The sequence below is a fragment of the Zootermopsis nevadensis genome, unplaced genomic scaffold (assembly GCF_977971745.1).
Source record: "Zootermopsis nevadensis isolate Lab colony 2312 unplaced genomic scaffold, Znev_1.0 Znev_ptg000020l, whole genome shotgun sequence".
NCBI classification, from domain to species: Eukaryota; Metazoa; Arthropoda; class Insecta; order Blattodea; family Termopsidae; genus Zootermopsis; species Zootermopsis nevadensis.
The window spans coordinates 15,804,698-15,831,866 of record NW_028259152.1 but is presented as its reverse complement, the minus strand read 5'-3'; the positions used below and the strand labels follow the sequence as shown (position 1 = coordinate 15,831,866).

At 39.2% G+C, this 27,169-nt stretch overlaps 1 protein-coding gene across 8 annotated transcripts in view; it reads right to left on the bottom strand.

Annotated features, from left to right (window-relative positions):
- LOC110835859 (fatty acid synthase) overlaps nucleotides 1-27,169 on the bottom strand; it is a 236,087-nt gene that overhangs the window by 6,515 nt on the left and 202,403 nt on the right. Inside the window, exon 33 of one of the 8 annotated variants that reach the window (XM_087351941.1) lies at nucleotides 9,119-9,249. The exons of 6 other annotated variants lie outside the window; for them this stretch is intronic. In XM_087351941.1, the coding sequence (XP_087208067.1) occupies nucleotides 9,228-9,249 (22 nt within the window). In that variant the 3' untranslated portion in view covers nucleotides 9,119-9,227. Of the gene's footprint in view, nucleotides 1-9,118; nucleotides 9,253-27,169 lie in introns of those variants that run through there. One more of the 8 variants, XM_087351940.1, reaches the window with a different exon arrangement.

Below are 27,169 nucleotides of genomic sequence, written 5' to 3'. Positions count from 1 at the left end.
ATTCGCGCACAAAACCGAAAATTTTCCAAAAAATTGATAAAAATTTTGAAGTCAAAATTTTTCGAAATTTTTGAGTTTTGTGCGCTTTTTGGACAATTTCCAGCATATTTCGATTTTTTTGAAATTTTCAAAATTTCGAAATTTTTCACGTTCCCATCCTGCCACTTTCACAAACAGTCGCACGCTGGACGTCGTCTTTGAAGAGCATCGTCTCCGACGCACTCGGTTACAGCGAGATCCGGCCTATGTAAGAGCCTGTCTCCTTCGGGCCGTCTATACACAGACCCCTTACAGCAAAATCCGGATGTGGCACAGACCGAGCCCGTTGGCGGTCGTATGGCGCAGAGAACGTTACACAGAGACGGAGCCTTACATTGACTGAGACAGGCAGAGACCGTGTCTTGCACAGACCGCTTGAGTCATAGTATGAGAAGACAGCGTGTCAGTCAGAACTCGCATTTGCTGCAGACCGGTTCTGGTGTGTACAGGTGGGCACAATTTTGACAAAAAATTTCAAATTTTTCAAAATTATCGAAAAATCAAAAAATGCAGGAAATTGTCTGATTCGCGCACAAAACCGAAAATTTTCCAAAAAATATATAAAAATTTTGAAGTCAAAATATTTCAAAAATTTTGAGTTTTGTGCGCTTTTTGGACAATTTCCAGCATATTTCGATTTTTTTTGAAATTTTCAAAATTTCGAAATTTTTCACGTGCCCATCCTGCCACTTTCACAAACAGTCCCACGCTGGACGTCGTCTTTGAAGAGCATCGTCTCCGACGCACTCGGTTACAGCGAGACCTGGAATATGTAAGAGCCTGTCTCCATCGGGCCGTCTATACACAGACCCCTTACAGCAAAATCCGGATGTGGCACAGACCGAGCCCGTTGGCAGTCGTATGGCGCAGAGAATGTGACACAGAGACGGAGTCTTACATTGACTGAGATAGGCAGAGACCGTGTCTTGCACAGACCGCTTGAGTCATAGTCTGAGAAAACAGCGTGTCTGTCAGAATCCGCATTTGCTGCAGACCGGTTCTGGTGTGTACAGGTGGGTACAATTTTGAAAAAAAAATTCAAATTTTTCAAAATTATCGAAAAATCAAAAAATGCAGGAAATTGTCTGATTCGCGCACAAAACCGAAAATTTCCCAAAAAAGTGATAAAAATTCTAAAGAAAAAATTTTTCAAAAATTTTGAGTTTTGTGCGCTTTTTGGACAATTTCCAGCATATTTCGATTTTTTTGAAATTTTCAAAATTTCGAAATTTTTCACGTGCCCATCCAGCCACTTTCACAAACAGTCCCACGCTGGACGTCGTCTTTGAAGAGCATCGTCTCCGACGCACTCGGTAACAATGAGACCCGGCCTATGAAAGAGCCTGTCTCCAACGGGCAGTCTATACACAGACCCCTTACAGCAAAACCCGGATGTGGCACAACCCGGAGCCCGTTGGCGGCCGTATTGCGCAGAGAACGTGACACAGAGACGGAGTCTTACAGTGACTGAGACAGGCAGAGACCGTGTCTTGCACAGACCGCTTGAGTCAGAGTCTGAGAAGACAGCGTGTCTGTCAGAATCCGCATTTGCTGCAGACCGGTTCTGGTGTGTACAGGTGGGTAGAATTTTGACAAAAATTTTCAAATTTTTCAAAATTATCGAAAAATCAAAAAATGCAGGAAATTGTGTGATTCGCGCACAAAAACGAAAATTTTCCAAAAAATTGATAAAAATTTTGAACTCAAAATTTTTCAAAAATTTTCAGTTTTGTGCGCTTTTTGGACAATTTCCAGCATATTTAGATTTTTTTGAAATTTTCAAAATTTCGAAATTTTTCACGTGCCCATCCTGCCACTATCACAAACAGTCCCACGCTGGACGTCGTCTTTGAAGAGCATCATCTCCGACGCACTCGGTTACAGCGAGACCCGGCCACTGTAAGAGCCTGTCTCCATCGGGCAGTCTATACACAGACCCCTTACAGCAAAATTCGGATGTGGCACAGACCGAGCCCGTTGGCGGTCGTATGGCGCAGAGAACGTTACACAGAGACGGAGCCTTACATTGACTGAGACAGGCAGAGACCGTGTCTTGCACAGACCGCTTGAGTCATAGTATGAGAAGACAGCGTGTCAGTCAGAATTCGCATTTGCTGCAGACCGGTTCTGGTGTGTACAGGTGGACACAATTTTGAAAAAAAATTTCAAATTTTTCAAAAATATCGAAAAATCAAAAAATGCAGGAAATTGTCTGATTCGCGCACAAAACCGCAAATTCCCCAAAAAAGTTATAAAAATTTTGAAGTCAAAAATTTTCAAAAATTTTGAGTTTTGTGCGCTTTTTGGACAATTTCCAGCATATTTCGATTTTTTTGAAATTTTCAAAATTTCGAAAGTTTTCACGTGCCCATCCTGCCACTTTCACAAACAGTCCCACGCTGGACGTTGTCTTTGAAGAGAATCGTCTCCGACGCACTCGGTTACAGCGAGACCCGGCCTCTGTAAGAGCCTGTCTCCATCGGGCCGTCTATACACAGACCCCTTACAGCAAAATCCGGATGTGGCACAGACCGAGCCCGATGGCGGTCGTATGGCGCAGAGAACGTGACACAGAGACGGAGTCTTACATTGACTGAGACAGGCAGAGACCGTGTCTTGCACAGACCGCTTGAGTCATAGTCTGAGAAGACAGTGTCTGTCAGAATCCGCATTTGCTGCAGACCGGTTCTGTTGTGTACAGGTGGGTAGAATTTTGACAAAAATTTTCAAATTTTTCAAAATTATCGAAAAATCAAACAATGCAGGAAATTGTCTGATTCGCGCACAAAACCGAAAATTTTCCAAAAAATATATAAAAATTTTGAAGTCAAAATATTTCAAAAATTTTGAGTTTTGTGCGCTTTTTGGACAATTTCCAGCATATTTCGATTTTTTTTGAAATTTTCAAAATTTCGAAATTTTTCACGTGCCCATCCTGCCACTTTCACAAACAGTCCCACGCTGGACTTCGTCTTTGAAGAGCATCGTCTCCGACGCACTCGGTTACAGCGAGACCTGGAATATGTAAGAGCCTGTCTCCATCGGGCCGTCTATACACAGACCCCTTACAGCAAAATCCGGATGTGGCACAGACCGAGCCCGTTGGCAGTCGTATGGCGCAGAGAATGTGACACAGAGACGGAGTCTTACATTGACTGAGACAGGCAGAGACCGTGTCTTGCACAGACCGCTTGAGTCATAGTCTGAGAAAACAGCGTGTCTGTCAGAATCCGCATTTGCTGCAGACCGGTTCTGGTGTGTACAGGTGGGTACAATTTTGAAAAAAAATTCAAATTTTTCAAAATTATCGAAAAATCAAAAAATGCAGGAAATTGTCTGATTCGCGCACAAAACCGAAAATTTCCCAAAAAAGTGATAAAAATTCTAAAGAAAAAATTTTTCAAAAATTTTGAGTTTTGTGCGCTTTTTGGACAATTTCCAGCATATTTCGATTTTTTTGAAATTTTCAAAATTTCGAAATTTTTCACGTGCCCATCCAGCCACTTTCACAAACAGTCCCACGCTGGACGTCGTCTTTGAAGAGCATCGTCTCCGACGCACTCGGTAACAATGAGACCCGGCCTATGAAAGAGCCTGTCTCCAACGGGCAGTCTATACACAGACCCCTTACAGCAAAACCCGGATGTGGCACAACCCGGAGCCCGTTGGCGGCCGTATTGCGCAGAGAACGTGACACAGAGACGGAGTCTTACAGTGACTGAGACAGGCAGAGACCGTGTCTTGCACAGACCGCTTGAGTCAGAGTCTGAGAAGACAGCGTGTCTGTCAGAATCCGCATTTGCTGCAGACCGGTTCTGGTGTGTACAGGTGGGTAGAATTTTGACAAAAATTTTCAAATTTTTCAAAATTATCGAAAAATCAAAAAATGCAGGAAATTGTGTGATTCGCGCACAAAAACGAAAATTTTCCAAAAAATTGATAAAAATTTTGAACTCAAAATTTTTCAAAAATTTTTAGTTTTGTGCGCTTTTTGGACAATTTCCAGCATATTTAGATTTTTTTGAAATTTTCAAAATTTCGAAATTTTTCACGTGCCCATCCTGCCACTATCACAAACAGTCCCACGCTGGACGTCGTCTTTGAAGAGCATCATCTCCGACGCACTCGGTTACAGCGAGACCCGGCCTCTGTAAGAGCCTGTCTCCATCGGGCAGTCTATACACAGACCCCTTACAGCAAAATTCGGATGTGGCACAGACCGAGCCCGTTGGCGGTCGTATGGCGCAGAGAACGTTACACAGAGACGGAGCCTTACATTGACTGAGACAGGCAGAGACCGTGTCTTGCACAGACCGCTTGAGTCATAGTATGAGAAGACAGCGTGTCAGTCAGAATTCGCATTTGCTGCAGACCGGTTCTGGTGTGTACAGGTGGACACAATTTTGAAAAAAAATTTCAAATTTTTCAAAATTATCGAAAAATCAAAAAATGCAGGAAATTGTCTGATTCGCGCACAAAACCGAAAATTCCCCAAAAAAGTTATAAAAATTTTGAAGTCAAAAATTTTCAAAAATTTTGAGTTTTGTGCGCTTTTTGGACAATTTCCAGCATATTTCGATTTTTTTGAAATTTTCAAAATTTCGAAAGTTTTCACGTGCCCATCCTGCCACTTTCACAAACAGTCCCACGCTGGACGTTGTCTTTGAAGAGCATCGTCTCCGACGCACTCGGTTACAGCGAGACCCGGCCTCTGTAAGAGCCTGTCTCCATCGGGCCGTCTATACACAGACCCCTTACAGCAAAATCCGGATGTGGCACAGACCGAGCCCGATGGCGGTCGTATGGCGCAGAGAACGTGACACAGAGACGGAGTCTTACATTGACTGAGACAGGCAGAGACCGTGTCTTGCACAGACCGCTTGAGTCATAGTCTGAGAAGACAGTGTCTGTCAGAATCCGCATTTGCTGCAGACCGGTTCTGTTGTGTACAGGTGGGTAGAATTTTGACAAAAATTTTCAAATTTTTCAAAATTATCGAAAAATCAAAAAATGCAGGAAATTGTCTGATTCGCGCACAAAACCGAAAATTTTCGAAAAAATTGATAAAAATTTTGAAGTCAAATTTTTTCAAAAATTTTGAGTTTTGTGCGCTTTTTGGACAATTTCCAGCATATTTCGATTTTTTTTGAAATTTTCAAAATTTCGAAATTTTTCACGTGCCCATCCTGCCACTTTCACAAACAGTCCGAGGCTGGACGTCGTCTTTGAAGAGCATCGTCTCCGACGCACTCGGTTACAGCGAGACCCGGGCTATGTAAGAGCCTGTCTCCATCGGGCCGTCTATACACAGACCCCTTACAGCAAAATCCGGATGTGGCACAGACCGAGCCCGTTGGCAGTCGTATGGCGCAGAGAACGTGACACAGAGACGGAGTCTTACATTGACTGAGACAGGCAGAGACCGTGTCTTGCACAGACCGCTTGAGTCATAGTCTGAGAATACAGCGTGTCTGTCAGAATCCGCATTTGCTGCAGACCGGTTCTGGTGTGTACAGGTGGGTACAATTTTGAAAAAAAAATTCAAATTTTTCGAAAAATCAAAAAATGCAGGAAATTGTCTGATTCGCGCACAAAACCGAAAATTTCCCAAAAAATTGATAAAAATTCTAAAGCCAAAATTTTTCAAAAATTTTGAGTTTTGTGCGCTTTTTGGACAATTTCCAGCATGTTTCGATTTTTTTGAAATTTTCAAAATTTCGAATTTTTTCACGTGCCCATCCAGCCACTTTCACAAACAGTCCCACGCTGGACGTCGTCTTTGAAGAGCATCGTCTCCGACGCACTCGGTAACAGCGAGACCCGGCCTATGAAAGAGCCTGTCTCCAACGGGCAGTCTATACACAGACCCCTTACAGCAAAACCCGGATGTGGCACAACCCGGAGCCCGTTGGCGGCCGTATTGCGCAGAGAACGTGACACAGAGACGGAGTCTTACAGTGACTGAGACAGGCAGAAACCGTGTCTTGCACAGACCGCTTGAGTCATAGTCTGAGAAGACAGCGTGTCTGTCAGAATCCGCATTTGCTGCAGACCGGTTCTGGTGTGTACAGGTGGATAGAATTTTGACAAAAATTTTCAAATTTTTCAAAATTATCGAAAAATCAAAAAATGCAGGAAATTGTGTGATTCGCGCACAAAAACGAAAATTTTCCAAAAAATTGATAAAAATTTTGAATTCGAAATTTTTCAAAAATTTTTAGTTTTGTGCGCTTTTTGGACAATTTCCAGCATATTTAGATTTTTTTGAAATTTTCAGAATTTCGAAATTTTTCACGTGCCCATCCTGCCACTTTCACAAACAGTCCCACGCTGGACGTCGTCTTTGAAGAGCATCGTCTCCGACGCACTCGGTTACAGCGAGACCCGGAATATGTAAGAGCCTGTCTCCATCGGGCCGTCTATACACAGACCCCTTACAGCAAAATCCGGATGTGGCACAGACCGAGCCCGTTGGCGGTCGTATGGCGCAGAGAACGTTACACAGAGACGGAGTCTTACATTGACTGAGACAGGCAGAGACCGTGTCTTGCACAGACCGCTTGAGTCATAGTATGAGAAGACAGCGTGTCAGTCAGAATCCGCATTTGCTGCAGACCGGTTCTGGTGTGTACAGGTGGACACAATTTTGAAAAAAAAATTCAAATTTTTCAAAATTATCGAAAAATCAAAAAATGTAGGAAATTGTCTGATTCGCGCACAAAACTGAAAATTTCCCAAAAAATTGATAAAAATTTTGAAGTCAAAATTTTTCAAAAATTTTGAGTTTTGTGCGCTTTTTGGACAATTTCCAACATATTTCGATTTTTTTGAAATTTTTCACGTGCCCATCCTGCCACTTTCACAAACAGTCCCACGCTGGACGTCGTCTTTGAAGAGCATCGTCTCCGACGCACTCGGTTACAGCGAGACCCGGCCTATGAAAGAGCCTGTCTCCAACGGGCAGTCTATACACAGACCCCTTACAGGAAAACCGGGATGTGGCACAACGCGGAGCCCGTTGGCGGCCGTATTGCGCAGAGAACCTGACACAGAGACGGAGTCTTACAGTGACTGAGACAGGCAGAGACCGTGTCTTGCACAGACCGCTTGAGTCATAGTATGAGAAGACAGCGTGTCAGTCAGAATCCGCATTTGCTGCAGACCGGTTCTGGTGTGTACAGGTGGACACAATTTTGAAAAAAAAATTCAAATTTTTCAAAATTATCGAAAAATCAAAAAATGCAGGAAATTGTCTGATTCGCGCACAAAACCGAAAATTTTCCCAAAAATTGATAAAAACTTTGAAGTCAAAATTTTTGAAAAATTTTGAGTTTTGTGCGCTTTTTGGACAATTTCCAGCATATTTTGATTTTTTTTGAAATTTCCAAAATTTCGAAATTTTTCACGTGCCCATCCTGCCACTTTCACAAACAGTCCCACGGTGGACGTCGTCTTTGAAGAGCATCGTCACCGACGCACTAGGTTACAGCGAGACCCGGCCTATGTAAGAGCCTGTCTCCATCGGGCCGTCTATAAACAGACCCCTTACAGCAAAATCCGGATGTGGCACAGACCGAGCCCGTTGGCGGTCGTATGGCGCAGAGAACGTGACACAGAGACGGAGTCTTACATTGACTGAGACAGGCAGAGACCGTGTCTTGCACAAACCGCTTGAGTCGTAGACTGAGAAGACAGCGTGTCAGTCAGAATCCGCATTTGCTGCAGACCGGTTCTGGTGTGTACAGGTGGGTACAATTTTGACAAAATTTTTAAAAATTTTCAAAATTATCGAAAACTCAAAAAATGCAAAATATTGTCTGATTCGCACACAAAAACGAAAATTTTCCAAAAAATTGATAAAAATTTTGAAGTCAAAATTTTTCAAAAATTTTTAGTTTTGTGCGCTTTTTGGACAATTTCCAGCATATTTCGATTTTTTGATATTTTTAAAATTTCGAAATTTTTCACGTGCCCATCCTGATACTTTCACAAACAGTCCCACGCTGGACGTCGTCTTTGATGAGCATCGTCTCCGACGCACTCGGTTACAGCGAGACCCGGCCTCTGTAAGAGCCTGTCTCCATCGGGCCGTCTATACACAGACCCCTTACAGCAAAATCCGGATGTGGCACAGAGTGAGCCCGTTGGCGGTGGTATGGAACAGAGAACGTTACACAGAGACGGAGTCTTACATTGACTGAGACAGGCAGAGACCGTGTCTTGCACAGACCGCTTGAGTCATAGTCTGAGAAGACAGCGTGTCTGTCAGAATCCGCATTTGCTGCAGACCGGTTCTGGTGTGTACAGGTGGGTACAATTTTTACAAAAATTTTCAAATTTTTCAAAATTAACGAAAAATCAAAAATTGTAGGAAATTGTCTGATTCGCGCACAAAACCGAAAATTTTCGAAAAAATTGATAAAATTTTTGAGTTTTGTGCGCTTTTTGGACAATTTCCAGCATATTTCGATTCTTTGGAAATTTTCAAAATTTCGAAATTTTTCACATGTGCCCATCCTGCCACTTTCACAAACAGTCCCAGAGACGTCACGTCATAGCTGTCATAAAGAGCCCGGACCTTGAAGAGCAAGTCAGGCACAGACCGAATTCGTCAGACAATACAGTACATCAGAAAGAGTCCGAGACAGACAGGTTGTGCAATGCATCGGTTCGTGAATTTTTGAAAAATTCCACCTTGAAACGTTTTCCGAAATTTTCAAATTTTTTTGATTTTGTGCGCTTTTCAGAGAATTTCCAGCATTTTTTTGATTTTTCGAAAATTTTGAAAAATTTCAATAATTTTCCTAATCTTTCCGCAACAGATGCCTGCGAAACTCGTTGAATGCCTCATCCTTTCTCTGCAAGCCTCGTCCTCCATAAAATCAAATTTTTTGAAAAATTCCAATTTCAAATTTTTTTCAAAAATTTCAAATTTTTTTTCTTTTTGTGCCACTCTCAGACAAGTTCCAGCGTTTTTTTATTTTTCGAAAATTTTGAAAATATTGAATTTTTTTTCAAAACTCTTACCAAGAGTTGCATGCCAGCCTCGGCGAATGCCTAAAACTGTCTCTGCAGGAATCGGCCTCGATCCTTTCCGATTGCTGACTGCCTCGGTTTCTTCACAACCGGCCTATTCAAGGCTCGATGTGTGGACTGCCGTGTCCCTCCCGCCCGTCTCCGTATCGGCCTTACGTGTTGCATCCAGCACCACTGCTTATAGAAGACGGTACATAAGAGACCGTGTAAAGCACAGACCGCGTTCGTCAGAGACACAGTACATCAGACAGTCCGACGGCGATAGATTTGTATGGCATCAGGTGGGGTGAAATTTGAAAAAAAATTTCAAATGTTTTCAAAATTTTCGAAATATCAAAAAACGCTGGAAATTGTCGAAATAGCGCTCAAAATCAAAATGTTTTGAAAAATTCCGCTTTAAAAAAATTTCAAAAATTTCCAACTTTTTTCCAAAAATTTTAATTTTTTTGGTTTTGTGGGCTTTTAAGACAATTTCCAGCGATTTTTTATTTTTCGAAAATTTTAAAAATTTTGAAATTTTTTTCAAAATTCTCACCAAGAGTTGCATGCCAGTCTCGGCGAATGCCTCACCCTGTCTCTGCCGGACTCGGCCTCGATCCTTTACGATTGCTGACAGCCTCGGTTTCTGCCGAACCGGAACTGTCCTTAACGGGCTCAGGGTGCCCTCACATGCGCAACTCATAGGACTGCACTGCGCAACAACGTCTGCGCAGGTGCCCCACTAACCTAACCTAACCTAACCTAACCTAACCCAAACCAACCAAAACGGGGTAAACTCGATCAGTGCAAAATGGCTTCCTGGCAAGGAAATTTGGATAAAGCGAATGGATGCTCACATATTATTCAAATTTTTTATGGAAGTCATGCCACACGAAAGTTAATGATATTCATACTCAATTATGCCTTATCGTTTTTTATAAATTCGCACGAAGGAATAAAAGTCGTGAGGTGGAGGATGCGCAAAGTCGGCCACGACCACTTACAAATAACGATATTAAGCGCTCACACAATCACCATATAACACAAATAGTGTTTATATGCATGTAATACATCATAATGCGTCTAATTTTACATAATCTTTCCACAAGAATTGTTTCTTGCGAAATTGAAGCAGTGTAGATGTTGACACAAATACGTAGCAGATTCTTGCGTAACGATGACCCAATTTTACTCACTATCAATAAGTATCATGTAATGAAAGTATAGGAATAAACATACCTGAATGATAGTATGTCATTTATTAATTTAAATCGTCTCACAAAAGAAACTGAATATAAACTTCTGATACATTAATTGCAATAATTAGTGGGAGCGGAATTCGGTGCGCACGTCAAACTTGTGGTAACATATTCCTGTAATATGTCCAATGTCAACAAAATATATCGAAAATATTGCCTCACATTTACTCGAGGACACGACGTACCAAACAGAACAACGCATTCTACCGGAAAAATACGGAACCAACGATAAGACGTGCCATCTGTGATGGCCTCAATTGAAAGAAATCAATACTTGCGAATGACGTCGAGGAACAATCAGAAGTCAGTCAGATTAAATTCTGTCTTGGAGCAGTCGACTGGTCCCGATTGAATAGTCGCCATTAAATTACGGTTGGAACTATTTGATTTCGGTCGGTCTGTATCAACGTAACTTTGTGCTCTAGAAATAGAGTTCTTCGGGACAATTAACAAGATTAATTACCACGGTTCAATCAGATATTAACGGGTGCTACCTACAGTGAATCTCAGTGTAAGGAAGTCTTCTCGGTGACGTGTGAGAATAGAAACAAGTGAAACACCAATCCAACATAACATGCAAGAATACGTGCGGTTCGTCACATTGAGACATACGACTTCAGTGGAAGGACATTTGCATGCCATGTATGCTCAGTAAAGACGTTTGTACGAGTTAGAAACACGTAAATCATATACATATATCACTTAACTGCAGAAGCTGGACCTATGTAATTTGAGAACATTTATTCTTTATAACGATGAATGGGGTCACTGTAGTAATTACATGTAGTGTAATATAAAATTAAATAAATATTTCAATAAATTCTTCTTCGTGTGACAACATATATATTTCCACAATGAAATATTCAATAACATCATATTTAAGTGTTAAGTGATTGGTGTACTTGCAATTACTGAAAATATGTGTCCAATATAATATCCTTGTAAAAAGTTTAAATTAGGTATGAAAGTGAAACGCAGAATATAATATTCTTTTTAAAGTGACGGAATAGAATTTTTGGGTGTTTAATAATTTATAACTGTCCATAACGGGCTCAAGGTACCCTCACATGCGCACGTCATATGACTGACCTGCGCAACAACGTCTGCGCAGGTGCCCCACTTACCTAACCTAACCTAACCTAACCCAAACCAACCAAAATGGGAAACTCGATCAGTGCAAAATGACTTCCTGCGCACGAATTTTGGAAAAAACGAATGGATGCTCAGAAATTATTGACATTTGGTATGGACGTCATGCCACAGGTAAAATTAAATTAATATTTCAATAAATTCTTCTTCGTGTGACAACATATATATTTCCACAATGAAATATTCAATAACATCATATTTAAGTGTTAAGTGATTGGTGTACTTGCAATTCCTGAAAATATGTGTCCAATATAATATCCTTGTAAAAAATTTAAATTAGGTATGAAAGTAAAGCCCAGAATATAATATTCTTTTTAAAGTGACGGAATTGAATTTTTGGGTGTTTAATAATTTATAACTGTCCATAACGGGCTCAAGGTGCCCTCACATGCGCACGTCATATGACTGCACTGCGCAACAACGTCTGCGCAGGTGCCCCACTAACCTACTTAACCTAATCCAAACCACGCAAAACAGGGAAACTCGATCAGTGCAAAATGACTTCCTGCGCACGAATTTTGGAAAAAACGAATGGATGCTCAGAAATTATTGAAATTTTGTATGCACGTCATGCCACAGGTAAGTTAATGATATTCATACTCTATTATGCCTTATCGCTTTTTATAAATTCGCACGAAGGCATCAAAGTCGTGAGGTGGAGGATGCGCAAAGTCGGCCACGACCACTTACCAATAACGATATTACGCGCTCACACAATCCCAATATAAAACAAATAGTGCTTATATGCGTGTAATACATCATAATACGTCTAATTTTACATAATCTTTCCACAAGAATTGTTTCTTGCGAAATTGATGCAGTGTAGATGTTGACGCAAATACGTAGCAGATTCATGCGTAACGATGACCCAATTTAACTCACTATCAATAAGTATCATGTAACGAAAGAATCGGAATAAACATACCTGAATGGTAGTATGTCATTTATTAATTAAAATCGCCTCACAAAAGAAACTGAATATAAACCTCTGATACATTAATTGCAATGCTTGGTGGGCGCGGAATTCGGTGCGCACGTCAAACTTGTGGTAACATATTGCTGTCCTATGTCAAATGTCAACAAAATATATCCAAAATATTGCCTCACATTTACTCGAAGCCACGACGTACCAAACAGAACGACGCAATCTACCGGAAATATACGGAACCAAAGATAAGACGTGCCATCTGTGATGGCATCAATTGAAAGAAATCAATACTTTCGAATGACGTCGAGGACCAATCAGAAGTCAGTCAGTATAGATTCTGTCTTGGAGCAGTCGCCTCGTCCCGATTGAATTGTCGCCATTAAACTACGGTTGGAACTATTTGATTTCGGTCGGTCAGTATCAACGTAACTTTGAGCTCTAGAAATAGAGTTCTTCGGGACAATTAACAAGATTAATTACCACGGTTCAATCAGATATTAACGGATGCTACCTACAGTGAATCTCAGTGTAAGGATGTCTTCTCGGTGACGTGTGAGAATAGAAACAAGTGAAACACCAATCCAACATAACATGCAGGAATATGTGCGGTTCGTCACATTGAGACATACGACTTCAGTGAAAGGACATTTGCATGCCATGTATGCTCAGTAAAGCCGTTTGTAGGACTTAGGAACACGTAAATCATATACATATATCACTTAACTGCAGAAGCTGGACCTATGTAATTTGAGAACATTTATTCTTTATAACGATGAATGGGGTCACTAGTAATTACATGTAGTGTAATATAAAATTAAATAAATATTTCAATAAATCCTTCTTCGTGTGACAACATACATATTTCCACAATGAAATATTCAATAACATCATATTTAAGTTTTAAGTGATTGGTGTACTTGCAATTACTGAAAATATGTGTCCAATATAATATCCTTGTAAAAGTTTAAAATAGGTATGAAAGTGTAGCCCAGAATATAATATTCTTTTTAAAGTGACGGAATTGAATTTTTGGGTGTTTAATAATTTATAACTGTCCATAACGGGCTCAAGGTGCCCTCACATGCGCACGTCATATGACTGCACTGCGCAACAACGTCTGCGCAGGTGCCCCACTAACCTACTTAACCTAATCCAAACCACGCAAAACAGGGAAACTCGATCAGTGCAAAATGACTTCCTGCGCACGAATTTTGGAAAAAACGAATGGATGCTCAGAAATTATTGAAATTTTGTATGCACGTCATGCCACAGGTAAGTTAATGATATTCATACTCTATTATGCCTTATCGCTTTTTATAAATTCGCACGAAGGCATCAAAGTCGTGAGGTGGAGGATGCGCAAAGTCGGCCACGACTACTTACTAATAACGATATTACGCGCTCACACAATCCCAATATAACACAAATAGTACTCATATGCGTGTAATACATCATAATACGTCTAATTTTACATAATCGTTCCACAAGAATTGTTTCTTGCGAAATTGATGCAGTGTAGATGTTGACGCAAATACGTAGCAGATTCATGCGTAACGATGACCCAATTTAACTCACTATCAATAAGTATCAAGTAACGAAAGAATCGGAATAAACATACCTGAATGATAGTATGTCATTTATTAATTTAAATCGCCTCACAAAAGAAACTGAATATAAACCTCTGATACATTAATTGCAATGCTTGGTGGGCGCGGAATTCGGTGCGCACGTCAAACTTGTGGTAACATATTGCTGTCCTATGTCAAATGTCAACAAAATATATCGAAAATATTGACTCACATTATCTCGAAGCCACGACGTACCAAACAGAACGACGCAATCTACCGGAAATATACGGAACCAAATATAAGACGTGCCATCTGTGATGGCATCAATTGAATGAAATCAATACTTTCGAATGACGTCGAGGACCAATCAGAAGTCAGTCCGTATAGATTCTGTCTTGGAGCAGTCGGCTCGTCCCGATTGAATTGTCGCCATTAAACTACGGTTGGAACTATTTGATTTCGGTTGGTCAGTATCAACGTAACTTTGAGCTCTAGAAATAGAGTTCTTCGGGACAATTAACAAGATTAATTACCACGGTTCAATCAGATATTAACGGATGCTACCTTCAGTGAATCTCAGTGTAAGGATATCTTCTCGGTGACGTGTGAGAATAGAAACAAGTGAAACACCAATCCAACATAACATGCAAGAATATGTGCGGTTCGTCACATTGAGACATACGACTTCAGTGAAAGGACATTTGCATGCCATGTATGCTCAGTAAAGACGTTTGTAGGACTTAGGAACACGTAAATCATATACATATATCACTTAACTGCAGAAGCTGGACCTATGTAATTTGAGAACATTTATTCTTTATAACGATGAATGGGGTCACTGTAGTAATTACATGTAGTGTAATATAAAATTAAATAAATATTTCAATAAATCCTTCTTCGTGTGACAACATATATATTTCCACAATGAAATATTCAATAACATCATATTTAAGTTTTAAGTGATTGGTGTACTTGCAATTACTGAAAATATGTGTCCAATATAATATCCTTGTAAAAAGTTTAAAATAGGTATGAAAGTGTAGCCCAGAATATAATATTCTTTTTAAAGTGACGGAATTGAATTTTTGGATGTTTAATAATTTATAACTGTCCATAACGGGCTCAAGGTGCCCTCACATGCGCACGTCATATGACTGCACTGCGCAACAACGTCTGCGCAGGTGCCCCACTAACCTAACCTAACCTAACCTAACCCAAACCAACCAAAACGGGGAAACTCGATCAGTGCAAAATGACTTCCTGCGCACGAATTTTGGAAAAAACGAATGGATGCTCAGAAATTATTGAAATTTTGTATGCACGTAATGCCACAGGTAAGTTAATGATATTCATACTCTATTATGCCTTATCGCTTTTTATAAATTCGCACGAAGATATCAAAGTCGTGAGGTGGAGGATGCGCAAAGTCGGCCACGACCACTTACCAATAAAGATATTACGCGCTCACAAAATCCCAATATAACACAAATAGTGCTTATATGCGTGTAATACATCATAATACGTCTACTTTTACATAATCGTTCCACAAGAATTGTTTCTTGCGAAATTGATGCAGTGTAGATGTTGACGCAAATACGTAGCAGATTCATGCGTAACGATGACCCAATTTAACTCACTATCAATAAGTATCATGTAACGAAAGAATCGGAATAAACATACCTGAATGATAGTATGTCATTTATTAATTTAAATCGCCTCACAAAAGAAACTGAATATAAACCTCTGATACATTAATTGCAATGGTTGGTGGGCGTGGAATTCGGTGCGCACGTCAAACTTGTGGTAAGATATTGCTGTCCTATGTCAAATGTCAACAAAATATATCGAAAATATTGCCTCACATTCACTCGAAGACAGGACGTACCAAACAGAACGACGCAGTCTACCGGAAAAATACGGAACCAAAGATAAGGCGTGCCATCTGTGATGGCCTCAATTGAAAGATATCAATACTTTCGAATGACGTCGAGAACCAATCAGAAGTCATTCAGTACAGTTTATGTCTTGCAGCAGTCAGCTGTTCCCGATAGAATAGTCGCCATTAAACTACGGTTCGAACTATTTGATTTCGGTCGGTCAGTATCAACGTAACTTTGAGCTCTAGAAATACAGTTCTTCGGGACAATTAACAAGATTAATTACCACGGTTCAATCAGATATTAACGGGTGCTACCTACAGTGAATCTCAGTGTAAGGATGTCTTCTCGGTGACGTGTGAGAATAGAAACAAGTGAAACACCAATCCAACATAACATGCAAGAATATGTGCTGTTCGTCACATTGAAACATACGACTTCAGTGAAAGGACATTTGCATGCCATGTATGCTCAGTAAAGACGTTTGTATGAGTTAGAAACACGTAACTCATATACATATATCACTTAACTGCAGAAGCTGGACCTATGTAATTTGAGAAAATTTTTTTATAACGATGAATGGGGTCACTGTAGTAATTACATGTAGTGTAATATAAAATTAAATAAATATTTCAATAAATTCTCCTTCGTGTGACAACATATATATTTCCACAATGAAATATTCAATAACATCATATTTAAGTGTTAAGTGATTGGTGTACTTGCAATTACTGAAAATATGTGTCCAATATAATATCCTTGTAAAAAGTTTAAATTAGGTATGAAAGTGAAATGCAGAATATAATACTCTTTTTAAAGTGACGGAATTGAATTTTTGGTTATTTAATAATTCATAACTGTCCATAACGGGCTCAAGGTGCCCTCACATGCGCACGTCATATGACTGCACTGCGCAACAACGTCTGCGCAGATGCTCCACTAACCTAACCTAACCTAACCCAAAACAACCAAAACGGGGAAACTCGATCAGTGCAAAATGACTTCCTGCGCACGAATTTTGGAAAAAAAGAATGGATGCTCAGAAATTATTGAAATTTTGTATGGACGTCATGCCACAGGTAAGTTAATGATATTCATACTCTATTATGCCTTATCGCTTTTTATAAATTCGCACGAAGGCATCAAAGTCGTGAGGTGGAGGATGCGCAAAGTCGGCCACGACCACTTACCAATAACGATATTACGCGCTCACACAATCCCAATATAACACAAATAGTGCTTATATGCGTGTAATACATCATAATACGTCTAATTTTACATAATCTTTCCACAAGAATTGTTTCTTGCGAAATTGATGCAGTGTATATGTTGACGCAAATACGTAGCAGATTCATGCGTAACGATGACCCAATTTAACTCACTATCAATCAGTATCATGTAACGAAAGAATCGGAATAAACATACCTGAATGATAGTATGTCATTTATTAATTTAAATCGCCTCACAAAAGAAACTGAATATAAACCTCTGATACATTAGTTGCAATGCTTGGTGGGCGCGGAATTCGGTGCGCACGTCAAACTTGTGGTAACATATTGCTGTCCTATGTCAAATGTCAACAAAATATATAGAAAATATTGACTCACATTTACTCGTGGACACAATGTACCAAACAGACCGACGCAGTCTGCCGGAAAAATACGGAACCAAAGATAAGACGTGCCATCTGTGATGGCCTCAATTGAAAGAAATCAATACTTTCGAATGACGTCGAGGACCAATCAGAAGTCAGTCAGTATAGATTCTGTCTTGGAGCAGTCGGCTCGTCCCGATTGAATAGTCGCCATTAAACTACGGTTTGGAACTATTTGATTTCGGTCGGTCAGTTCCAACGTAACTTTGAGCTCTAGAAATAGAGTTCTTCGGGACAATTAACAAGATTAATTACCACGGATCAATCAGATATTAACGGGTGCTACCTACAGTGAATCTCAGTGTAAGGATGTCTTCTCGGTGACGTGTGAGAATAGAAACAAGTGAAACACCAATCCAACATAACATGCAAGAATATGTGCGGTTCGTCACATTGAGACATACGACTTCAGTGAAAGAACATTTGCATGCCATGTATGCTCTGTAAAGACGTTTGTACGAGTTAGAAACACGTAACTCATATACATATACCACTTAACTGCAGAAGCTGGACCTATGTAATTTGAGAACATTTATTCTTTATAACGATGATTGGGGTCACTGTAGTAATTACATGTAGTGTAATATAAAATTAAATAAATATTACAATAAATTCTTCTTCGTGTGACAACATATATATTTCCACAATGAAATATTCAATAACATCCTATTTAAGTGTTAAGTGATTGGTGTACTTGCAATTCCTGAAAATATGTGTCCAATATAATATCCTTGTAAAAAGTTTAAATTAGGTATGAAAGTGAAACGCAGAATATAATATTCTTTTTAAAGTGACGGAATTGAATTTTTGGGTGTTTAATAATTTATAACTGTCCATAACGGGCTCAAGGTGCCCTCACATGCGCACGTCATATGACTGCACTGCGCAACAACGTCTGCGCAGGTGCCCCACTAACCTAACCTAACCTAACCCAAACGAACCAAAACGGGGAAACTCGATCAGTGCAAAATGACTTCCTGCGCACGAATTTTGGAAAAAACGAATGGATGCTCAGAAATTATTGAAATTTTGTATGGATGTCATGCCACAGGTAAGTTAATGATATTCATACTCTATTATGCCTTATCGCTTTTTATAAATTCGCACGAAGGCATCAAAGTCGTGAGGTGCAGGATGCGCAAAGTCGGCCACGACCACTTACCAATAACGATATTACGCGCTCACACAATCCCAATATAACACAAATAGTGCTTATATGCGTGTAATACATCATAATACGTCTAATTTTACATAATCTTTCCACAAGAATTGTTTCTTGCGAAATTGATGCAGTGTAGATGTTGACGCAAATATGTAGAAGATTCATGCGTAACGATGACCCAATTTAACTCACTATCAATAAGTATCATGTAACGAAAGAATCGGAATAAACATACCTGAATGATAGTATGTCATTTATTAATTTAAATCGCCTCACAAAAGAAACTGAATATAAACCTCTGATACATTAGTTGCAATGCTTGGTGGGCGCGGAATTCGGTGCGCACGTCAAACTTGTGGTAACATATTGCTGTCCTATGTCAAATGTCAACAAAATATATAGAAAATATTGACTCACATTTACTCGTGGACACAACGTACCACACAGACCGACGCAGTCTGTCGGAAAAATACGGAACCAAACATAAGACGTGCCATCTGTGATGGCATCAATTGAAAGAAATCAATACTTTCGAATGACGTCGAGGACCAATCAGAAGTCAGTCAGTATAGATTCTATCTTGGAGCAGTCGGCTCGTCCCGATTGAATAGTCGCCATTAAACTACGGTTGGAACTATTTGATTTCGGTCGGTCAGTACCAACGTAACTTTGAGCTCTAGAAATAGAGTTCTTCGGGACAATTAACAAGATTAATTACCACGGTTCAATCAGATATTAACGGGTGCTACCTACAGAGAATCTCAGTGCAAGGATGTCTTCTCGGTGACGTGTGAGAATAGAAACAAGTGAAACACCAATCCAACATAACATGCAAGAATATGTGCGGTTCGTCACATTGAGACATACGACTTCAGTGAAAGAACATTTGCATGCCATGTATGCTCAGTAAAGACGTTTGTACGAGTTAGAAACACGTAAATCATATACATATATCACTTTACTGCAGAAGCTGGACCTATGTAATTTCAGAACATTTATTCTTTATAACGATGAATGGGGTCACTGTAGTAATTACATCTAGTGTAATATAAAATTAAATAAATATTTCAATAAATTCTTCTTCGTGTGACAACATATATATTTCCACAATGAAATATTCAATAACATCATATTTAAGTGTTAAATGGTTGGTGTACTTGCAATTCCTGAAAATATGTGTCCAATATAATATCCTTGTAAAAAGTTTAAATTAGGTATGAAAGTGAAACGCAGAATATAATATTCTTTTTAAAGTGACGGAATTGAATTTTTGGGTGTTTAATAATTTATAACAGTCCATAACGGGCTCAAGGTGCCCTCACATGCGCACGTCATATGACTGCACTGCGCAACAACGTCTGCGCAGGTGCCCCACTAACCTAACCTAACCTAACCTAACCTATCCTAACCCAAATCAACCAAAACGGGGAAACTCGATCAGTGCAAAATGACTTCCTGCGCACGAATTTTGGAAAAAACGAATGGATGCTCAGAAATTATTGAAATTTTGTATGGACGTCATGCCACAGGTAAGTTAATGATATTCATACTCTATTATGCCTTATCGCTTTTTATAAATTCGCACGAAGGCATCAAAGTCGTGAGGTGGAGGATGCGCAAAGTCGTTCACGACCACTTACCAATAACGATATTACGCGCTCACACAATCCCAATATAACACAAATAGTGCTTATATGCGTGTAATACATCATAATACGTCTAATTTTACATAATCTTTCCACAAGAATTGTTTCTTGCGAAATTGATGCAGTGTAGATGTTGACGCAAATACGTAGCAGATTCATGCGTAACGATGACCCAATTTAACTCACTATCAATAAGTATCATGTAACGAAAGAATCGGAATAAACATACCTGAATGATAGTATGTCATTTATTAATTTAAATCGCCTCACAAAAGAAACTGAATATAAACCTCTGATACATTAGTTGCAATGCATGGTGGGCGCGGAATTCGGTGCGCACGTCAAACTTGTGGTAACATATTGCTGTCCTATGTCAAATGTCAACAAAATATATAGAAAATATTGACTCACATTTACTCGTGGACACAACGTACCACACAGACCGACGCAGTCTGCCGGAAAAATACGGAACCAAAGATAAGACGTGCCATCTGTGATGGCATCAATTGAAAGAAATCAATACTTTCGAATGACGTCGAGGACCAATCAGAAGTCAGTCAGTATAGATTCTATCTTGGAGCAGTCGGCTCGTCCCGATTGAATAGTCGCCATTAAACTACGGTTGGAACTATTTGATTTCGGTCGGTCAGTACCAACGTAACTTTGAGCTCTAGAAATAGAGTTCTTCGGGACAATTAACAAGATTAATTACCACGGTTCAATCAGATATTAACGGGTGCTACCTACAGTGAATCTCAGTGCAAGGATGTCTTCTCGGTGACGTGTGAGAATAGAAACAAGTGAAACACCAATCCAACACAACATGCAAGAATATGTGCGGTTCGTCACATTGAGACATACGACTTCAGTGAAAGAACATTTGCATGCCATGTATGCTCAGTAAAGACGTTTGTACGAGTTAGAAACACGTAAATCATATACATATATCACTTTACTGCAGAAGCTGGACCTATGTAATTTGAGAACATTTATTCTTTATAACGATGAATGGGGTCACTGTAGTAATTACATCTAGTGTAATATAAAATTAAATAAATATTTCAATAAATTCTTCTTCGTGTGATAACATATATATTTCCACAATGAAATATTCAATAACATCATATTTAAGTGTTAAATGGTTGGTGTACTTGCAATTCCTGAAAATATGTGTCCAATATAATATCCTTGTAAAAAGTTTAAATTAGGTATGAAAGTGAAACGCAGAATATAATATTTTTTTTAAAGTGACGGAATTGAATTTTTGGGTGTTTAATAATTTATAACAGTCCATAACGGGCTCAAGGTGCCCTCACATGCGCACGTCATATGACTGCACTGCGCAACAACGTCTGCGCAGGTGCCCCACTAACCTAACCTAACCTAACCTAACCCAAACCAACCAAAACGGGGAAACTCGATCAGTGCAAAATGACTTCCTGCGCACGAATTTTGGAAAAAACGAATGGATGCTCAGAAATTATTGAAATTTTGTATGGACGTCATGCCACAGGTAAGTTAATGATATTCATACTCTATTATGCCTTATCGCTTTTTATAAATTCGCACGAAGGCATCAAAGTCGTGAGGTGCAGGATGCGCAAAGTCGGCCACGACCACTTACCAATAACGATATTACGCGCTCACACAATCCCAATATAACACAAATAGTGCTTATATGCGTGTAATACATCATAATACGTCTAATTTTACATAATCTTTCCACAAGAATTGTTTCTTGCGAAATTGATGCAGTGTAGATGTTGACGCAAATATGTAGAAGATTCATGCGTAACGATGACCCAATTTAACTCACTATCAATAAGTATCATGTAACGAAAGAATCGGAATAAACATACCTGAATGATAGTATGTCATTTATTAATTTAAATCGCCTCACAAAAGAAACTGAATATAAACCTCTGATACATTAGTTGCAATGCTTGGTGGGCGCGGAATTCGGTGCGCACGTCAAACTTGTGGTAACATATTGCTGTCCTATGTCAAATGTCAACAAAATATATAGAAAATATTGACTCGCATTTACTCGTGGACACAACGTACCACACAGACCGACGCAGTCTGTCGGAAAAATACGGAACCAAACATAAGACGTGCCATCTGTGATGGCATCAATTGAAAGAAATCAATACTTTCGAATGACGTCGAGGACCAATCAGAAGTCAGTCAGTATAGATTCTATCTTGGAGCAGTCGGCTCGTCCCGATTGAATAGTCGCCATTAAACTACGGTTGGAACTATTTGATTTCGGTCGGTCAGTACCAACGTAACTTTGAGCTCTAGAAATAGAGTTCTTCGGGACAATTAACAAGATTAATTACCACGGTTCAATCAGATATTAACGGGTGCTACCTACAGAGAATCTCAGTGCAAGGATGTCTTCTCGGTGACGTGTGAGAATAGAAACAAGTGAAACACCAATCCAACATAACATGCAAGAATATGTGCGGTTCGTCACATTGAGACATACGACTTCAGTGAAAGAACATTTGCATGCCATGTATGCTCAGTAAAGACGTTTGTACGAGTTAGAAACACGTAAATCATATACATATATCACTTTACTGCAGAAGCTGGACCTATGTAATTTCAGAACATTTATTCTTTATAACGATGAATGGGGTCACTGTAGTAATTACATCTAGTGTAATATAAAATTAAATAAATATTTCAATAAATTCTTCTTCGTGTGACAACATATATATTTCCACAATGAAATATTCAATAACATCATATTTAAGTGTTAAATGGTTGGTGTACTTGCAATTCCTGAAAATATGTGTCCAATATAATATCCTTGTAAAAAGTTTAAATTAGGTATGAAAGTGAAACGCAGAATATAATATTCTTTTTAAAGTGACGGAATTGAATTTTTGGGTGTTTAATAATTTATAACAGTCCATAACGGGCTCAAGGTGCCCTCACATGCGCACGTCATATGACTGCACTGCGCAACAACGTCTGCGCAGGTGCCCCACTAACCTAACCTAACCTAACCTAACCTAACCCAAACCAACCAAAACGGGAAAACTCGATCAGTGCAAAATGACTTCCTGCGCACGAATTTTGGAAAAAACGAATGGATGCTCAGAAATTATTGAAATTTTGTATGGACGTCATGCCACAGGTAAGTTAATGATATTCATACTCTATTATGACTTATCGCTTTTTATAAATTCGCACGAAGGCCTCAAAGTCATGAGGTGGAGGATGCGCAAAGTCGGCCACGACCACTTACCAATAACGATATTACGCGCTCACACAATCCCAATATAACACAAATAGTGCTTATATGCGTGTAATACATCATAATACGTCTAATTTTACATAATCTTTCCACAAGAATTGTTTCTTGCGAAATTGATGCAGTGTAGATGTTGAAGCAAATATGTAGAAGATTCATGCGTAACGATGACCCAATTTAACTCACTATCAATAAGTATCATGTAACGAAAGAATCGGAATAAACATACCTGAATGATAGTATGTCATTTATTAATTTAAATCGCCTCACAAAAGAAACTGAATATAAACCTCTGATACATTAGTTGCAATGCTTGGTGGGCGCGGAATTCGGTGCGCACGTCAAACTTGTGGTAACATATTGCTGTCCTATGTCAAATGTCAACAAAATATATAGAAAATATTGACTCACATTTACTCGTGGACACAACGTACCACACAGACCGACGCAGTCTGTCGGAAAAATACGGAACCAAACATAAGACGTGCCATCTGTGATGGCATCAATTGAAAGAAATCAATACTTTCGAATGACGTCGAGGACCAATCAGAAGTCAGTCAGTATAGATTCTATCTTGGAGCAGTCGGCTCGTCCCGATTGAATAGTCGCCATTAAACTACGGTTGGAACTATTTGATTTCGGTCGGTCAGTACCAACGTAACTTTGAGCTCTAGAAATAGAGTTCTTCGGGACAATTAACAAGATTAATTACCACGGTTCAATCAGATGTTAACGGGTGCTACCTACAGTGAATCTCAGTGCAAGGATGTCTTCTCGGTGACGTGTGAGAATAGAAACAAGTGAAACACCAATCCAACATAACATGCAAGAATATGTGCGGTTCGTCACATTGAGACATACGACTTCAGTGAAAGGACATTTGCATGCCATGTATGCTCAGTAAAGCGTTTGTACGAGTTAGAAACACGTAACTCATATACATATATCACTTAACTGCAGAAGCTGGACCTATGTAATTTGAGAACATTTATTCTTTATAACGATGAATGGGGTCACTGTAGTAATTACATCTAGTGTAATATAAAATTAAATAAATATTTCAATAAATTCTTCTTCGTGTGACAACATATATATTTCCACAATGAAATATTCAATAACATCATATTTAAGTGTTAAATGGTTGGTGTACTTGCAATTCCTGAAAATATGTGTCCAATATAATATCCTTGTAAAAAGTTTAAATTAGGTATGAAAGTGAAACGCAGAATATAATATTCTTTTTAAAGTGACGGAATTGAATTTTTGGGTGTTTAATAATTTATAACTGTCCATAACGGGCTCAAGGTGCCCTCACATGCGCACGTCATATGACTGCACTGCGCAGTAACGTCTGCGCAGTTGCCCCACTAACCTAACCTAACCTAACCTAACCTAACCTAACCCAAACCAACCAAAACGGGGAAACTCGATCAGTGCAAAATGACTTCCTGCACACGAATTTGGAAAAAACGAATGGATGCCCAGAAATTATTGAAATTTTGTATGGACGTCATGCCACAGGTAAGTTAATGATATTCATACTCTATTATGCCTTATCGCTTTTTATAAATTCGCACGAAGGCATCAAAGTCATGAGGTGGAGGATGCGCAAAGTCGGCCACGACCACTTACCAATAACGATATTACGCGCTCACACAATCCCAATATAACACAAATAGTGCTTATATGCGTGTAATACATCATAATACGTCTAATTTTACATAATCTTTCCACAAGAATTGTTTCTTGCGAAATTGATGCAGTGTAGATGTTGACGCAAATATGTAGAAGATTCATGCGTAACGATGACCCAATTTAACTCACTATCAATAAGTATCATGTACCGAAAGAATCGGAATAAACATACCTGAATGATAGTATGTCATTTATTAATTTAAATCGCCTCACAAAAGAAACTGAATATAAACCTCTGATACATTAGTTGCAATGCTTGGTGGGCGCGGAATTCGGTGCGCACGTCAAACGTGTGGTAACATATTGCTGTCCTATGTCAAATGTCAACAAAATATATAGAAAATATTGACTCACATTTACTCGTGGACACAACGTACCACACAGACCGACGCAGTCTGCCGGAAAAATACGGAACCAAATATAAGACGTGCCATCTGTGATGGCATCAATTGAAAGAAATCAATACTTTCGAATGACGTCGAGGACCAATCAGAAGTCAGTCAGTATAGATTCTATCTTGGAGCAGTCGGCTCGTCCCGATTGAATAGTCGCCATTAAACTACGGTTGGAACTATTTGATTTCGGTCGGTCAGTACCAACGTAACTTTGAGCTCTAGAAATAGAGTTCTTCGGGACAATTAACAAGATTAATTACCACGGTTCAATCAGATATTAACGGGTGCTACCTACAGTGAATCTCAGTGCAAGGATGTCTTCTCGGTGACGTGTGAGAATAGAAACAAGTGAAACACCAATCCAACATAACATGCAAGAATATGTGCGGTTCGTCACATTGAGACATACGACTTCAGGGAAAGAACATTTGCATGCCATGTATGCTCAGTAAAGACGTTTGTACGAGTTAGAAACACGTAAATCATATACATATATCACTTTACTGCAGAAGCTGGACCTATGTAATTTGAGAACATTTATTCTTTATAAAGATGAATGGGGTCACTGTAGTAATTACATCTAGTGTAATATAAAATTAAATAAAAATTTCAATAAATTCTTCTTCGTGTGACAACATATATATTTCCACAATGAAATATTCAATAACATCATATTTAAGTGTTAAATGGTTGGTGTACTTGCAATTCCTGAAAATATGTGTCCAATATAATATCCTTGTAAAAAGTTTAAATTAGGTATGAAAGTGAAACGCAGAATATAATATTCTTTTTAAAGTGACGGAATTGAATTTTTGGGTGTTTAATAATTTATAACTGTCCATAACGGGCTCAAGGTGCCCTCACATGCGCACGTCATATGACTGCACTGCGCAGTAACGTCTGCGCAGGTGCCCCACTAACCTAACCTAACCTAACCTAACCTAACCTAACCCAAACCAACCAAAACGGGGAAACTCGATCAGTGCAAAATGACTTCCTGCACACGAATTTGGAAAAAACGAATGGATGCCCAGAAATTATTGAAATTTTGTATGGACGTCATGCCACAGGTAAGTTAATGATATTCATACTCTATTATGCCTTATCGCTTTTTATAAATTCGCACGAAGGCATCATTGTCGTGAGGTGGAGGATGCGCAAAGTCGGCCACGACCACTTACCAATAAAGATATTACGCGCTCACACAATCCCAATATAAAACAAATAGTGCTTATATGCGTGTAATACATCATAATACGTCTAATTTTACATAATTTTTCCACAAGAATTGTTTCTTGCGAAATTGATGCAGTGTAGATGTTGACGCAAATACGTAGCAGATTCATGCGTAACGTTGACCCAATTTAACTCACTATCAATAAGTATCATGTAACGAAAGAATCGGAATAAACATACCTGAAAGATAGTATGTCATTTATTAATTTAAATCGCCTCACAAAAGAAACTGAACATAAAACTCTAATACATTAGTTGCAATGCTTGGTGGGCGCGGAAAT